Raw genomic sequence first — 17774 nt, 5'->3', positions numbered from 1 at the left:
CTCAGGGGCAAAGGGCCCCCCGCTGCTGGAGCCTCCCTCCCCAGGAACGACCGCAGTGGCGTGCCGGGGGCTGAGCCGCACACCCCTGGTACCACCCTGCAGCCCATCGAGGTAGGAGCCCACAGGCCTCACGTCCACCCAGGAAGAAGAAACAGCTCGGCGATATGGACCCACACCCAGCTCAGGGCTGGCAACCCTGAGGTCCCAGAAGCAGCTCCCTCCAAGCTCCAAAGTCCGTGCAGGTCACTCTGGGAGGCGCCTGCCCGTGCAGCTGACGATGGAGGAGCACCTCCCTTCCCAGAGCCCGTACCCAGCAGGCGATCGATAAATGCACGCTCCTGCTCAGAAACCGCGCAGCAGTCTGCGTGTGTCCGTGCCCAAACAGCAGTAACAACTGAAATGCATTTCAGCCAAAATGAAAATGGATGGTGGCTTTTCATTTATTTATGTGCTTCTTTAACAAATTTAGCCTCCTGCTCCTGGTCCTGAGCCAGGACCCACTGCAATCTCCCATTCTTCATCCCTTCGCCATCTCCTCCCAGGAACACTTGTACTCTTCAATATTTAATAACTGAAGAAAGCCGCTGTAAGCCTGGGCTATTTCCTTCTCTCCGAGAAGAATAACAGTCTGCTTTTGGAGAAAAAGTACTACGGATAATTGAATGGAACTTTAACACAGACCACTCAGGCGCTTTACAGATGGCGGGGGGCCAGGCTCTGGATGGTGGAACGTCCACACCACCCGCCCGCTCGGGGCTGAGTCAGAAGCCAGAAGCCTGGGGCCACCTCCGAGCAAAGCTCCCTGCCACCACCACCACCCCGTGCAGACCCGGGCGGGGTGGCCCGCCCAGCACACAGATGCAGGCTCAGAGGCCACCAAAACACCTCTGTGGGTCCACAGGGCGCCGACATCCTTCCTTCCACACTGTGCTCCCCTGGCTACCGGGATGAAGAGACAGGAGGCAGGGACAGGCTCTGTGCAGACTCCAACTCTGACCAGGTTTCCCTACAACACCTCCCTCCGAGCACGGAGCTCCGATCGGAGCCTCGGGTTAGATGCTCAGGGTAGAGGAAGACGCACAGCCACACTCTCCAGACTTCCTGCTAAGAACCACCTGTAGCCACAGAACAGGATGCAGGGGTGCAGTTACCACCTGTAGCCACGGAACAGGCTGCAGGGAGCAGGCGGGTTGCCCACACCACAGCCACAGGGCCAACCCATGTGGGACCGGAAGAGCTCTGAGAACCACTCGGAGAGGCCTCCACGGTGTGATGCAGCATGGGGAAAGCATGCCAACGTGGATCTGAAGGGCTGGAGAACCACTCGGAGAGGCCTCCACAGTGTGACGCAGCATGGGGAAAGCATGCCAACATGGATCTGAAGGGCTGGTTTGCTGTTGTTTGGTCGCCAAGCCACGTCCAGCTCTTTGTGACCCCGTGGACTGCAGCCTGTCACCCTCCTCTGTCCATGGGATTCTCCGGGCAAGAACACTGGAGTGGGTTGCCACTTCCTTCTGCAGGGGATCTTCCTGACCCAGGGATCGAATGTGTGTCTGCTGCTTGGCAGGCAGACTGTTTACCACCGAGCCATCCGGGAAGCCCATCTGAGGTGCACAGATACGGATGTATTTGCTTCTGTAGAAACCGATGGAAGGACGAGCTGTGCGGTTACAGACGACTGGTTATCTTCATGGGAAGAGGGACTGAGGGACCCCGGGAGAGACGGCTGACGTCTCTGACTATTCCCTGACTCTGGAAACATGGAAAGAGTTCAGACCACCGCAACACTGGATCTAATTCTAGAATGAACACGGCAGTGTGCGTGGCGGGACAAAATGACATCCCAGACCCCCAGGTCAGATGTGCTGAGGACGCTCTGACCTCAGCCTCATCCTGAGGAAACACCAGACAAACCCAGCCCATGGCGGGGCCATCTGAGAACCAGGGAGGCGGAGGCACGGTGACTAAGACTCGTGGCCGTGTTTATAAGTCCCCGATCTCGTGAGGACACCCTGCAAAAGCCCAAGATGCTCTAAGCAGAGAATCAGCTTGTTGCTTTGAAAGCTGGAATGTGAAGGGGAAAATTCAGCACGCCTCCTGCCTTTCTATACAAACTACGTTTCCGGGCAACCAAGGAGTTAAGTTTTCAGAAATACATTGATTAACAAATGGAGAAAGAAATGTCGGAAGTCGAAAATTACCATCTACAACCTCTAATGAGAAGATGGACGGAAGCCTTCATGACAACCAGGTCATGATACACATGAGAAACGGCCTCAAGGAAGCACACCCACCCACCACACCCTGTCCACCCCCCACCGAGGAGGGGGCCTTCTGCAAGATCACCCCACCCCCACTGAGGGACAGAGGACACGCTGGCTCGCGTGCTGGGACTGCGGGGATGCCCTGAGCAAGGTCCAGGGTGGGCAAGATGCACCTACCAACCACAATTAACAGACCCTGCTTGTGATTTCGGAGAACTGCCCTAAAAACGACCAGACAACTGGGGAAGTTTGAGCGAAAGTTGGATATCTGATGCTATTCAAGAAAAACTTGATTTTTCAGTTGTGATGCAAGGCTGTGCTTAGTCGCTCAGTAGTGTCTGACTCTTTGCAACCCCACGGACAGTGGGGAACCCACGAGGTTCCTCTGTCCATGGAGATTCTACAGGCAGGACACCGAAGTGGGTTGCCATGCCCTCCCCCAGGGGATCTTCCTGACCCAGAGGTCAAACCCAGGTCTCCCGCACTGTAGGTGGATTCTTTACTGTCTGAGCCACCAGGGAAGCCCTAACTCATTTTTAAAACATAATCAGGGTTTTCCCTGGCAGTCCAGTTAGGATTCCACACTTCCATGCAAGGGGTGCGGGTTCGATCCCTGGATGGAAACTGAGATCCGGCATGCCTTGCCCCGCAACTACTGAGCCCCCAGGCTCCAGAGTCTGTGCTCCAAAGAGAGACGCCATCGCAGCAAGATCCCCACGCACTGCGACCAGAGAGAGGCCCCGCTCGCCACCACTCGAGAAAGCCCACACACGGCAACCAAGGCCCAGTGCAGCCAAGGAAACGATTATTTTTAAAAACGCCCATCATCATTACCCCAGGCGGTCAAAGTGGAGCTCTGCACTTCTACGACACGAGCTACCCGGCGTTTCACTCTGCTGATAGAACACTCGGGGCAGAGCACAAGGGCCGGCCCGAGCAACACCGATCCGGACCCAGGCAGCCTCCTCTCTTCTCCGCTCTTCAGCCCCGCGTGGGCCTCCCTGGGGGTTACAGCCGTCCCGGCCCCCCACCTCTCTGATGGACGCTTTCTCCTCACCCACCCTGCCTGGTAACCCCTTCTCCTGGAGGCCTCCCGCCGCCCCTACCCCAGCAGGCGGCCCACCTCCCAGGCGGACGCTCACAGACCCTTCCCTGCCTGGGGGGCACCTGGTTCTGTTGGTTCCTCCGCTGGACCCATGAGAGGCAACTGCACAAAGCGTCGCCCGCGGGTACTCCCCACCTGGAGCCGCCCAGCACGGCCACCACACGGCAGGCCCGCTCCGCTCTGGAGAGACGGCCTGGCTGCCCCTCCGTTCGTGCGGCTGCACTGGGGGAGCTCAGCACAGACCGAGGTCACAGGGACAAGACTGCACGAGGCAGGCTGCTCTCGGTCTGCAGCGCCCAGGGACCGCGCCTGGCCCGTCTCCCCAGCCACAACCTCAGACTCCCACGGAGACCGAGTGCTCAGTCTTGGGGCTCAGACCCTGCGGGCGGGCGAGCGCTGGCCGGCAGGGTGCAGGCAGGCGCACATGGAGTCCAGGCCCTGTACACACGTGTGTGCCAAGGAGGCACTGACCAGGAAGAGGGGCCTGGGGGAAGCCGGGCGGCACCTGGGTGGCAGACAGTGCACGGAGAGGCAGTGAGGGCCACGCGGCCCACCTCCCAGGAGGAGAAGGCGGGCCCGGCCCCCAGCCTTCCCACCAGGGCGTGTGCCGGCCAGGGGTCCCACACGCTTCACGGGTGACTCGGGCTGTGGAGTCGGGGTGCCCACAGCTGGAGCTCAGACCACGCTGAGCACACACACGAGGGAGACGCCGAACAACAGGGAGAGGGCACGTGGGGACAGAGGGCGAGGGCACCGCGTGCCTGGTCCCACCCATCAGAGGGGGACCCCGGCCGGGCAGGACTGGCATCGAGGCGCCTTGCCCTGCACCCTCCCTCCGCCTGGGGCCCAGGCGGCTCCGCCTGTGACTTGGACGTGCCTGGCTCTGGGCACATGGGGCAAAGCTAATTCCCTCTCCCTCTGTGGTTCTCCCCCTAAACGCATCAGCCCCATGCTGGGGTCAGCTGTGAGAACAGCCTGCCACACACGTGGGCTTCAGGGTGCGTCTGCCTGGATTGACTCCCTTACTAGTCGGAGGACCTAACCCACCAGGAGGGCCACCGTTCTCGGCTCTGGAGCCTCTGTTTCCTCGTCTGTAAAGGAGGAGAACAGAGGGGTGGAGAGGGGAGCCACAGAGGACAGGAAATTTCAGATCACCCCCAAAACCTCTGATGGATTCTGATTAACCACAGCAGCGCGCCAGACTCTGAAATGATGAGAATTTCTGGGGACATTTTACTCCTTCCCCTCGTCTGTCCTAGAAAGTAAAGACTTCGCAGCCACGCAGACGGGATTCAGACTCAGGAGGCGAGGGCCGTGTGGGGACGTCCACGCGGGGCCACGCCTGTCCCCACCGCTAGCCTGGCAGCACCCACTGTGACCCCTGTGTGACCCGGCTGTACTCCTGCAAGACTGTGCCCTCTGCCCGCTGCCCCCACCCCCCCACCGCCCTACAGGTACTCACGTAAGAAGTGTTTCTCCAATAAGGCGATTTCCAGGTGACCTTTGATCTCATTTAAGCGATCAAACTCTGTCCGGTTGAAGTCCTGGACTCCTGCAGCCATGATGAGGGTCCCTGGACCAGCCTAGAAGGAGAACCCCAAGAAAGAGCTCAGAGCTGCCTGAAAGCACCCTGGTCCACATCACCTGGTTCTCTCACCACCTGGCCCCTCGGGGTACCCCGAGGCCCCGCGGTCTGGAAAGGCCGCTTCCCAGAGCGCCCCCGGCCTAGGAAGGCACCGGCCCTGCGTCAGACCCTGCGTCAGTTCACCTCGGTTTCACCTGCCGGGGAAGGGACATCTCGGGCAAAGCAGACAGCCTCGGAGCCCGGGCGAGGCCAACGTCCAGAAACGACAAACTGAAGCCGCAGTGTGCCGCGCGCCTCCGACGGGTCACAGCACAGCTGTCGGAGCAGAGGGAAGGGACGCACGGAAGCCTGCCCCGGCCTGCGCGCTGACCTCCTAGGAGGGCGGCCCAGCCACGGGGCCGGGTGTCCTCCGCCTGGGGGGCCGGCTGGCGCCCGGGGAGCCGCAGCAACAGGACTCCGCGGAGGGCGCCTCCGCATGCCAGGTTCCAAGGGGAGCGAACTCCAAACAGGGCCCTGTCCTGGCCCATGGCGGCTCATTAAAGCCACCCCCCGCTGTCCTGCCAGACTCAGGGCAGGCTCCGGTTACAGGCTGCCGCTGCCCACTGGCGTGGGGCGCATCTATTGGTGTGGCCAGGCCTGCCCGGGGCGTCCTGGAAACTCCCCTGGTCACCCCACAACTACACCCTGCCACGCAACAGGGCCATCTGACTCCGGGTCCCTCCCAAAACGGGGTAAAGCAGGAAGGGGACACCCAGCCCAAACATGGTCCGTGACCGACTCCCGCACACGTCGTCTCGTCTGGGGCCACAGCCCAGGAGGGAGAAGCAGACACTAAGACTCTGGCCCGGGGCTGCCCTGTCCTGGCCCCTGACCTCCTGGACCGTGAGCTGCTCTGGCTACTGCAGCACAAGCTCCCAGATGGCAGGGACCAGGCTGGCTTCATCTGCCCAACCCCTGGGCCCCCCCGCGCCCTGCTCGCCCACTCGCCTCACGGACAACGGTGCCCTTCCCCTGCCCATCCCCGGCCTCAGCGAACAAGGTGGAGGCCCCAGGGCGGAGGGCAGAGGTCGGCCTGGGAAGGTGGCCCTACATGGATCCGGATGCCGGGCTCACCACATCAGAAACATCCCCACCGAGGCGGGCAGAGCGGCCCCAGCGCGTGAGCCTGCGTCCTCAGAGGGCTGAAAAGCGGGTCGGTCTCCAAGCAGCTGGAACTAAGCCCGTTTGGAACTTGTCCCGGAGCTTTCAGATCCCTTCAGGGCCCCCGGGTCTGAGGGAGGCTGGGATCACACGGCTGTGGCCAGCTCAGAGCTGAGGGCCCTCGGGGGACAGCAGAGGTCACGGGGCGCACCCGCGGGAGGCGCTGGTCACGTCCACCAGGACGACACACGACCTGCCCGCACGGCAGTGGTGGCACAGGCCACGTGGGCATGAGGCTCGCGGGAGTGACCCAGGGTCCCAGGGGCAGAGGGAATAAGAAGGACAGCGTGACCCGCTGTGGGATGCTGGCCCGTCCCCGCCAGGGAGAGAGAGAAAGAGAGAGGGAGCCCCTTGGGACTGGGGAGGTAGCCTGGAGAGTCATTTGTACTCACAGCCCTGGGCTTGCCCCGCCCTGGGTCCTCACCGGCCGGCTGGTCCCACCCCCACAGGAGGCGCCCCTTTCCCAGGACAGGCCTGTGACCCCCACGGCGTCCCACCCGGTAGATGCTGCCAGCCTACCAGGAGACACAGCAAGTGAGGCCCCAGCCCATCCCTGACCCGGGGGCAGGGGAACAGAGGCCATGCCCAGGCAGGGCGCTGCCCTCCGGGCTCCGCAGCTCCAGCCCGCCTGATCCTGATCGGATGCTGGCTCTTAGGAGGCAGTGCTGATGAATTATTCATTGCCGCCAGGAGCAGGCGAGCCCGTCCCTGTTCTGTTACGAAGCATTAATAATACACGGGGCCAGGCAGGCGGGCGCTCACAGCCACTCCTGCAAGGAAAGCCTACCCAGGTGCTCAGGGAGGAACCGCCAGGCCACCAGCCGTGGGGTCCACGGGGGCGGGGCTGTCCACAGCTGGTGGGGCAGGGGGGCTCCGGGCTCCTTCACTGACGACGGGGAGATGCGGGCAGCTGTCCCCACAGCGGGGAGCCAGCCGTCACCCCTGGCCAGGAGGGGACTGGGGGAACATGCCCCACCAGTTGCCTGCCCGCTGACCAAACAGAAGCTTCCAGAAGTCAGCAGGGCCTGCTCACACCAGAGCCGCTGAGCCCCACTGAGGAGATCTGCTAGCCACGGAAAGGGCATCCACGGCTAGCCCACAGGGGCCACTGTCCCCAGCTGGGTTCCCGAGGCCCAGCCTGGGCTCGGCCAGGTGCCAGGGCGGTGACACGCACCCTGGGATGGCCAGGTGCCCAAAGGTGCTGCTCTCGGGCGGGCCAACGGCTTCCAGACAGCGCCCTGCGACCCTCTGCGTCAGACTCCCGGGGGTCAGGCTGGGGCCCCGGCATCACTTCTGCATGAAAAGTTTGCCAATCACCCAAAAAACCAAGGAAGGAAAAGAAATCCTGCTGCTGGACAAACTACCCTCAATCTAATCATGGGCCCCAACCAGGGAGGTTGGGGGTGATGCAGAGAGATGCGGAGCAGCCCGGTCTGTGTCTGACCGGCCGGGAAGGTCACGGTCCACCCACCCAAGGCCATGCTGGGCTTGGCACCTGAGGATGGGGACAGTGCCGGCATCCCACAAGGGGCCCCGAGACCTGGGCTGTGCGGCCGGGGTTGGGGGACACTCGGTACTCACGGGGTCCCTGAGCTCCTCGCTGTCCCGGGGCGAGGTCCGAGGGATCTTCAGGGGAATCTCGTCTCCACATTCGGTGTCCGAGGCGTTTGGAGACTCGGCTAGATCGAGGAAGTCATCTCTCTTGTGACCTCTGAACCTGATTTTGTCCAGCTTCCTTAGCATGTTCAGCACTGAGCCCCTCTGCTTCACCTTAGCATGACGCTCGGGGTCCCTGCAGGATGGCAAGGGGGGCAAGGCCACACGGTCAGCCACCGGCCGGCCGCCACACCACCCCTACAGACAGCTCCAGGCCCCAGCCCAGGGCTGCCACCCGGCCCTGCCCTCGGGGAGCAGCCAGGCCCGCTACTCAGGGACCCACAGACGTCCCCCCTGCCCGCGAGCCTGGGGCCTCGGTCACCCCCACCCAGCTGGGCCGGTCACTGAGCTCAGGCCCCTGTCACTGAGCCCTCTGCACCCCACAGGGGAGAAGGGAGCCCTGTCCCCCAGTGGGACCCCCAGCACCAAGAGGAGGCAGCCTGGAGCTGCAGGGGAGCCGCTGACCCCACGGGGGTAGGGGGCACTGCGGGAAGAAGGGCAGAGGGCTGACCCTCCAGAGCTCCCACAACCTGTCAGGAAGCACAGCCACGCGCACGCCCGGGACAGCCACTAGAATGCAGGGGCTCTGGGTGTCAGAGTCACTCTGACCCCTGACCCTCGCTCCCAGGCACACAGCCAGGCTGCCCCATCGGCCCAAAACCCCTTCCAGCCTGCCTGGGTGCCCTGACTCAACTCAGGACCAGCTCAGCCTCACTGGGTCCCAGAGGTCTTCCTGGCACAGCCCCCAGGCTGCAGTCACAGAAGCCACCCCCCAGCCCCGCCCCACCAGACTGGAGCGAGGGCAGCAAAGGCCAGGTGGGGGATCACGCTGGGCGGGGGGGGGCGATGTGTGCTGACACGGAGGAGACGTGTATGTCAAGCGCGCATGCACACCAGGGACGCCTGTGCAGTGGGGTGCCCGCTCCCCACATCTCTGACCCAACCCCAGGAAAGCCCAGGGGTGGGGTGTGGGCAGCCCTTCTGCACGTCCAGGCAACCTCACGCTGAAGCCCACGGCCCCAGCCCCCATCACACAGCTCCCTGGCCCCCAAGGTCTGCAAGAAGCCCCGGTTCCCCACGGGGCAGGGGCTCTGAACGCGCCCAGGCTCAAGTCCTCCACTTCCCACCGTTCTGAGCCCCAGATTCCACCTCTGAAACAGAAATGAACACCGGTGGGAGTGAGCACCAATCCGGCCAGAGGATCCCAAGAACTCGAGATGACGCCGGGTGTCAACACTCAGCCTGGACCCGATAAACAGCTCGGCGATTTCCTGCAGGGCGGGATCCACCCCAAACCGCCCCACTGGGAACAGTTCACGCAGAACCACAGCAGCAGGGAGAAGCGTTTCCTGTTTTGGGCGGTGCGGGCTTGGAGCCGTTAGACCTCAGTAAAGCACCGCCCAGGGTGCCTGGCTGCAGCCCTGCACGCCTTCCCCACCCTCCGAGGGCCGCCGCCGTCCCCGACATCATCACTCGAAATGACAAAGCCTGCGAGCAGTGGGCGCCCGCGAGAGCCGGGTCAGGACGAGCCACGGCCAGCTCTGGTCTTCACGGACAGCTGAGGCCGTGCCCGTCGGGGACAGGGCTGGAGGTGCTCCTGGGACAGGGGCTTCTCGGGCTCTGCAACCCTGAGCTGGCCCGTGTGGCCCGATCCGGCAGGATGGGGTCAGGGGTCCAGTCATCCGGAAAGCTATCCCATGAAGGAGCTATGAACTCCAGAAGAACTAAAAGGTTAAGTAAACTTAAAAAATAGAGAGAGAGAGAGACTTAAGTTCCTAAAGAGAGAGGGTGATGGTCTACATTAAGAAACGGGGGGAAAAAAATATCAAAGTTTAAAATAAAAAAAACTCAGTCAACCAGACAGAAGTAAACTGACGTTTGTTTAAAAAACACAGTGAAACAGGAGACACGTGGAGCAGAGCGGGTACGTGTGAACTTGCATCTCTGTTGTGAGACAACTTGCACGAATCAGTAAAGACTGGAGGACCCTGGTACACAGACATGCAAACCACCCCCCCCTCCATGCCAAGCAGAGGAGGAATCTCAGCAACAGGGGTCACCCAGTCGTCGTGCAGAAACCTCTAACTTCACCAGGAAGGAAACAGAGCCAGCGATGTGGCCGAGGCCGCAGGAAGCAGGGACTCCAACGCCCTGGGAACCACCGGGTCCCCGTCTGGAGACGCGTCCTGGACAGATCCGGCACAGGGAGCGTGTTTGCGCTGTACCGCGGCTGGCCGGGAGCGCTGGGTGCCAAGTGGGGCGCACGGATGTCCCCAGGAGCCTCAGAGTGGTGACCAACGCTGCTGCCCAAGGTCACCGTCATGGACAACAGGCGTCTGCACCCCCACAAATGACACGGGACCCTGGGTGGAGCTCCTGAGAAGCTGCAAAACTGTTCTCCACATGCCCTTTCCGATTGCTTTTCTAACTTGAAAAATAAAAGCAAACAGGGATGGGAAGAGCCACCAGGTAAAACCTCCTTTCTTCATTTTCAAAAAGACCCAGGGGGACCCCTCCTCGCCCAGCACCAGAGCAGGCAGACGGCGGCAGGGGGGTCCCCGCAGCCAAGCCTCCCTCCTCGCCGGTCGTCGGCAGTCCTGGGACTCCCCACCCCGCAGGCTGGGCCACCTTCCCTCCTGACTCAGCAAGCAAATGAGGAGGCCACCCCGGGAGGGGGACAGAGCACCGAGGGTCCGCCCTGCCACCATCAGGATGCCACTCACAGGTGCCCAGCCTGCACGTCCCCCACCCCACCCAGCGGGGCCCCCCCTTGCAGCGCCAGCTCACCCTAACCTGCTCACATCCGCCCTTGGGGAGGGCAGGGGTCCCCACCACCCTGCCTCCAGGCCCCTGGGCTCACACAGCCGCTGGACCAGGTGCCAGGACACCTGACCACTCCCCAAGGCGGGTCCCGGCTGAGAGGGGCGCTCTGCCTGTCGCCCACACCCCCAAGGCTGAGGGGTAGCCCACCCCATCCAGGACCATCTCATCTCGGTCCTCCAGCTTTGAGATGACGATGGAAGGAGACTGGCACGGCCGTGGTCCACGGCCAGCAGGGCGGGAGCCAGAGCCAGCCCGGCCCGAAGCGCGACCCAGAGCAAGGGTGCCCCACAAAGCCAGCGTCACCGACACCGTCTCCACAGGCTGCCCCGCTCCTCCGTCTGGGCGCTGCCATGAGTCCCACCCCCACCCAGCCCCCTAGCCTCCCCTTTATGCACCAGCCCCCGGCCCCGCACACCCACCCTGCACTCCCCAGGGTCCACGGGGAGGAAGCCTGCGTCCATAGACGGGCCCCCTGGGCACCCACAAGCCATGGCCGGCCTTCTAGGTGCAGCCGCCCTCAGAGCGGGACGTGGCGCCCCAGCCCCTGAGGCTCCCGGAGGGGCCCCCCCTCGTACCTCCACGCAGAAGCAGACGCTCAGAGCTGCGACACCTGCCAGGCCCTGCAGCCGCAGAGGCGGGACGGGGAGGCATGGGGAGACAGGGCAAGGGGGCGCCTGGCGCTGGGGCCCGGCCGCCACCCCCGCTCAGGGCGGTGCCCACTGCGCCGCGGAGCCTCGGGACGCCGGAGCGAGGCCAGTGCTGGCCCCTGGACACAAAGCATGCTGCTCTGGAAACGCGCTGAATGGCTCCTGGACACACAAAGGCCGCACTGTCTGCGGAACACTGGACTTGGAAACCACAAAGGACGTTGGTTCCCCCACCAGCCCGAGACTCAGAAAAAAGCGGTTCCCAGCCCCGCGTGCGCCGTGTCCCGGGTCCCAGCCGTGCTCCTTGCCGCCCGGGCCACACTCAGACAGCAGGCTCGGCCTGGGCCTGGCGTCACCCTCCGGTCACCTGGTGGCTCTTCCGCTGACCCCAGGATAAACGACGTCTGTTCCCCAAATGCAGCAACCCTTACCCTAAACTGTATTCCAGGGGAGTCACAGATGTCGAGTGAGGCCAGCCCCAGCCAACCAGCCGGCCCTCTGCCAGGACTCCGTCCTCCAGGAAGGCGCCCCAGAGGCCCACAGCCCTGCAAGACGAGTCCCCAGGACCCCAACCTGCACGCAGCTCCAGCCAGCCCGGGGGCCCCATTCTGGGCGACCCTCTGAGCAGTCCGGATGCCCGCGATACGGGAGGCGTGGTGACCACGCCCCCCCGCCCATGCAGAGCTCGACACCGGCTCCCACCGAGGGCCCATGGGTTCCCCCAACCTCGAGGCTGGCAGGGCAGCCACCCCCTCACCCAGATGCACACCTCCGTCGGCAGGGCCCCGAACACTCAGATGCTCAGCTGACTCCCTGCCCACCAGCCTCCCATGGCTGGACTCTGGCCGCTGACCTACTGTGTGAGGACGTTCATCAGTAGCGGGAGCCTCCGTGAACCTCCTCCCAATGACACCTGAACACCAGCCGCTCAAGTCAAACCCGGAAGAGGCTCCTGACCACGTGACCATGGCCATCTACAGCGAGCCCAGCACTCCCAAGCCAGGGCTCCCACCTCCAAGCCAGGGGCCCCCACCTCCAAGCCGGGGGGCCCCACCTCCAAGCCAGGGGCCCCAACCTCCAAGCCAGGGGGCCTTCACCTCCAAGCTGGAGGGCCCCCACCTCCAAACCGGGGGCTCCCCACCTCCAAGCCGGGGGGCCTTCACCTCCAAGCTGGAGGGCCCCCACCTCCAAAACAGGGGCTCCCCACCTCCAAGCCGGGGGGCCCCACCTCCAGGCCTGGGGCCCCCACCTCCAAGCCAGGGACCCCAACCTCCAAGCCAGGGCTCCCCACCTCCAAGCCAGGGGCCCCAACCTCCAAGCGGGGGGCCCCAACCTCCAAGCCGGGGGCCCCCACCTCCAAGCCAGGGCCCCCACCTCCAAGCTGGGGGGCCTTCATCTCCAGGCCGGGGGCCCCCACCTCCAAGCCAGGGGCCCCAACCTCCAAGCCAGGGCTCCCCACCTCCAAGCCAGGGGCCCCCACCTCCAAGCCGGGGCCCCCCACCTCCAAGCCAGGGGGCCCCCACCTCCAAGCCGGGGGGCCCTCATCTCCAAACCAGGGGCTCCCCACCTCCAAGGCGGGGGGCCCCACCTCCAGGCCGGGGGGCCCCACCTCCAGGCCGGGGACCCCCACCTCCAAGCCGGGGGGCCTTCACCTCCAAGCCCCAAGCCGGGGGGCCTTCACCTCCAAGCTAGGGGCCCCCACCTCCAAGCTGGGGGGGTCATCTCTAAGACAGGGCCCCCCACCTCTAAGCCAGAGGCCCCCACCTCCAAGCCAGGGACCCCCTCGTCTTCAAGCCGGAGGCCCCCATGTCCAAGCTGGGCCCCACAGCTGTGCTCCTCCCTCCCTCTCCCCCAAGCCGGGTCTGGCCCACACACCTCACACAGTCTGCAGCAACCCACTGAGACTCCTCCTGGGGCTTTGCCTGCTCCCTGACACTGGGCTCCAGCCCTGCTGACCCCTGGGGGGTCCTCTGACCACCACACTGGTTACCTTGGGGCCCAGCACTTCCCGGTCTGGGGCGTCCCCATAGTGGCTCCTTCTGCTCCAAGTACATCCCCCCACCCCCAATTCCGCCTGCCCGTCTGGTCTAGGCTAGCTCCCTGGTTTAGGATTTGTCCCCTAGCCCCAGTGGTTAGAACACACGCCCGAGGGCAGGTGCCACAGGCACCAGGTCCGTCCCAGCAGGGCTGGCACGGGCTGGCTGTTCAGTGACGGGGGAACGGGGCCCCAACGACTGGGTCCTGGGTGCCAGGAGGGCCAGGCCTGCCCGCTCGGAGCCGCCTAGCCACAGGGACCTCACAGCAAGGCCGTGGACTCTGCCCTCGAGGCTAGGGAATCACGCGCTCCCCAAATCCGGGAACACTTAACGGTGCTTAAGTCCAAGGTTTCAACAGCCTGGGAGGTTCTCCGGGAGGAGGTGGAATTCTTCAGCAGCTTTTCCTCCTACACAGTCGAGCCAGACCTCCCCACGCCAGGAGCAGAGTGTTGTGTGCTGTAACAGGAAAGCTGCCTGGGTCCTGCTGGCTCTGTGACCCCGCTGGGGCCACAGGGGCCCGGGAGAGCCAGGCGGGAAGAGCAGGAGGGCTGGTGGGGGGGCGGTCAGGGTGAGCCACCACCCCCTCCTCTGCGAGCTGGGACCGTGCAGGCCCTAGCGACACGCCCGCCCCCAGGATCTCTGGGCACAGACGCACAGACGTTCTCATCTCGGTGACTAAGGTATGTGCTGCACGTTTACAAGCAGTAATAAAACGTTCAACACTCTTCACCAGGACTCCGTAAAAACAAGCGATGCCCGGGGCGGGTTCACTGATTCTTTCTGAAATCCTTCCTGGCCCGGTCAACCGGGACTGCGACCAACCAACGAGCATGGTTCCAGCATGAATGTCGATTGCTGGACATGCTTGTCTACATTAAGAGGACAAACCAAGGTGGGAAGGGAGGCCACGCATCAGAAGCCAACTCGCTGGTCCTGGACGCGCGAGACATCCTCGCGAAAGCAAGCGGTAGCTTTCCAATGGGAGGGGCCCCCTCACTTTCCCGTGGATGCGGATGCCTCGGCCTCCACCCACGAACCAGCGTCTCCCCGTCGCCTTCCCAGGTCCAAACAGTCAACGCAAAGGGAGGCGAGGCCCCGTGCGGCGCGTCCCCGTTTCCACGCTGTGACTGCTTCCCTTGCGGCCGTCCTTCAAGCCGCCAAAGGGACGTCTGTGAGCCAGTGAGCACGTGGTGGGCCGTGCTGCCCGGTAACCACCCAGGCGATTCCCACTTCCCAGACCCCAGAGACGCCAACTGCCTCAGGACCATAATCCGGTCACACAATCCGGGAGGGAGCAACTTCCAGCACTCACCCCTCTGCTTCCGACGTAATTTATCTGAGTTCACACACTCATCTCACTGGCGGCCAGCTCACAGGATCCCTGACACCTTCACAGGAGGCAGCCTTCTGCAGGCCCACGTGAGCGGCTCCAGCACAACGCCGCCCTGACCCTTTGTCGTCTCGAGTGGTCGTGGCCACAGAGGAGCAGGGCTCAGGGAACACCATGCCCCCAGGCGCCCTCCTGCTTCCCTGGCACAGCTCAGAGGCAGAGGTCAAACTGAGAGTCCCTGAGATGACCAAGGGGCTTCCCTGGTTGCTCAGCTGGTAAAGAATCCACCTGCAACACAGGAGACCTCGGTTTGATTCCTGGGTCGGGAAGATCCGCTGGAGAAGGGATGGGCTACCCACTCCAGTATTCTTGGGCTTCCCTGGTGGCTCAGCTGGTAAAGAATCCACCCACAATGCGAGAGACCTGGGTTCTCTCCCTGGGTTGGGAAGATCCGCTGGAGAAGGGAACGGCTTCTCAGTCCAGTATTCTGACCTGGAGAATCCCATGCCCTGTACAGTCCATGGGGAAAGGCCACCGCGTCCATATGGGTGAGGTTCCCAAAAGAACGCACCGGACCCAAGCCTCTGGGGGGACCCCCAATCGCAGGGCCACTGGCTGGGAGGCTGGGTGGGCACACTACCCTCACACCCTGCTCATCACCTGCCCAGCCCCCTTGGGTCCCGGGGGCCACGGGGTGACACTCCAGTCTTCAACCTCACGCCGTATGAGAGCCCCCGGCCCATCTGCCTAGGAGACTGAGTGGGCAGGCAGCCCAGCACACTAGCCACACAGCTGTTTAACCCAAACAAAGCGAAGAGGAAACCCTAAAGCTTAGGTCTGTATAAACCTGCAGTGTATAAACACACTGAGCAATAGGAAACGCGCTCAAGCACTCATTTCTGGTGAAAGCACTCTGCTTCCAAGTCTCCCCCTGCCCTCAGCATCTGGAGGAGATCCTTCCAGCTGGTAGGAAATGCCGTCTGGACTCCCAGTTTTGTCCTGACTTCGTGCCAGCACCAGAGCCCCGCCCCAGGGAGCAGAGAGGGGCTCTGGCCCGCAGCTGTCTGCGAACCAGCTCTCCTCCAGAGGCTCCGCGGCCCACAGTGCTGCCGGACGGAAGGTGCAGGCCTGGGAACTCGGGCGGCATGCGTCTCGGGCGTGGCGGCCACAAGCCTCCCATCACAAGCTCTCCCTTTGTCTTGTAGCGCAAAGCAGCTGTGGCTCTGGGCCAAGAAGGCCATCTTTCTCTGTGGCTTTTGTGGGATCTCAGTTCCCCAACCAGGGACTGAACCCAGGCCCCTGGCAGCAAAGGAGCAGAGCCTTAACCACGAGGCCACAAGGGACATCCGCAGTAAGACACCATATACAAAAACAGGCAGTGGCGGGCACACAGCCCTCGATGGGGTCACGGCTGGCTGCCCCTGGTCTCAAGGTGATCAGTGCCCAGCAGAACAAGGACTCTCAAATGGGCCTCATCACCCACCGGCGCCTAACAGGGAACCAGGCCCTCACTCAGCACCAGGGTTCCCCTTCCAGTGGACCCGCCAATCATACACTCAGCTGTGAACCTCGCCACCGTCAAACCTCCTTTAGGAAAGGGGTGTCGGGGAGGCACTGTCTGTTGGGGGGCCAGCAGCCTGGACCGGCCCCAGGGTCCCCGGGGCCAGGAGGTCCCCCCTCAAGTCGACAGCCACCGTCTTCTCCCCCACCCCGGGCCACGTATCCCACCCGAGCAGAGGGGCCAGCCTGCAGCTCTGAAGAGCCCGTCACTGCAGGCCCCCGTGCACGCTCAGGGCCCCTTGCTCTGCAGAGACAAGCAGCACAGTGATAAAGTGCCCGTGAAGGCAGGAGCCAGCCCCGCCCCCGCCCCTGCCCGGACCCCCGGCACCCGGCAGCATATGCGCCGCCCTCCCCAGGAAGGCCCCCGGCCTCAGAGCCTCTGCTCGAGGACGAGGGTCCCACGCCGGCCCCACGTCAGCGGGCAGGCCCGGCACGCAGCCTGGCAGAGAATCAGTGGGTGCATTTTAAGGGACATCCTGGCCCCTTTAGGTAAAGCCACGTGGCCTCTGACAGTCCCCGGGGACAGGCCCTCGGCGCCTCCAAAGCCCTGGCCTGCAGCCACTTCCTCTTTGAAAACGAGGCCACGGGTCCTCCCAGAGCCCACCCAGACTCACCCGCAGACCGAGCCCCAGGACATGGACAGGCTCAGCGCGGGGCTGCCGGGCACATCGCCACAAGGGGCTTTCGGCAGTGAAGACCTTACATAGGCTGGGGCAGAGGCCGTCAGGGGTAACGAGAAGGACCGAGCTGCTGGAGCATGTAATGAGCACCTGCTGTGTACCAGGTGCGGCCGGAACAGGGACACAGAGCAGGCAGCTCTGCAGGGGTCAGGCTACACCTCAGGCTGTCAGCTCTACGGAGGGGCCGGGGCCGCAGAGGAATGCCCCCAGACAAAGCGCCCCCGTTACCTGGGGTCACAAGCCAGAAGGACTCGGCGGGCACAGGCGGGCGTGGACGAGGTGCTTGGGTCCATTCGGGGTCACGGTGTGGGGGCAGGGGAAAGAGTAGCCTGACCCGGCCCCGGGCGTGGACCTGTGCAGGGCGCAGACACACCTGCGGAAGGGTGAGGGCCGGAAGACCCGGCACGGCCTGCCCTTTCCTACCAGACACCTTCTGGAGAAGAGGCACAGCGCGCTCCCCTGTCCCACCTCACTCAGTCCTCCCACAGCCTCCAGGCCTGGCGCAGACTGAGCGCTTAATAAACAGTTCAGTTGAGTCGCTCAGTTGTGTCTGACTCTTTGCAATCCCATGAATCGCAGCATGCCAGGCCTCCCTGTCCATCACCAACCCCCGGAGTTCACTCAGACTCACGTCCATCGACTCAGTGATGCCATCCAGCCATCTCATCCTCTGTCGTCCCCTTCTCCTCCTGCCCCCAATCCCTCCCAGCATCAGAGTCTTTTCCAATGAGTCAACTCTTCGCATGAGGTGGCCAAAGTACTGGAGTTTCAGCTTTAGCATCAATCCTTCTAAAGAACACCCAGGACTGATCTCCTTTAGAATGGACTGGTTGGATCTCCTTGCAGTCCAAGGGACTCTCAAGAGTCTTCTCCAACACCACAGTTCAA

At 63.5% G+C, this 17774-nt stretch overlaps 1 protein-coding gene across 5 annotated transcripts in view; it reads right to left on the bottom strand.

Annotated features, from left to right (window-relative positions):
- The window catches only part of GRAMD4 (GRAM domain containing 4), a 66282-nt gene that overhangs the window by 28226 nt on the left and 20282 nt on the right, over nucleotides 1-17774 (bottom strand). For all 5 annotated transcript variants that reach the window (XR_015164927.1, XM_086404298.1, XM_086404299.1 and 2 more), the window contains 2 exons: nucleotides 7736-7946; nucleotides 4832-4952 (listed from right to left, as the gene is read on the bottom strand). Coding sequence is in view for 4 of the 5 variants with exons in the window: in XM_086404298.1 (XP_086260424.1) it covers nucleotides 4832-4952; nucleotides 7736-7946 (332 nt within the window). In the remaining variant the exon portion in view is untranslated. The remainder of the gene's footprint in view (nucleotides 1-4831; nucleotides 4953-7735; nucleotides 7947-17774) is intronic.

This window comes from Bos grunniens, chromosome 5 (assembly GCF_055505025.1).
Source record: "Bos grunniens cultivar Pamir isolate PY7600 chromosome 5, Bosgru_T2T1.0, whole genome shotgun sequence".
NCBI lineage: Eukaryota > Metazoa > Chordata > Mammalia > Artiodactyla > Bovidae > Bos > Bos grunniens.
This window is presented reverse-complemented; position numbering and strand designations above follow the sequence as displayed.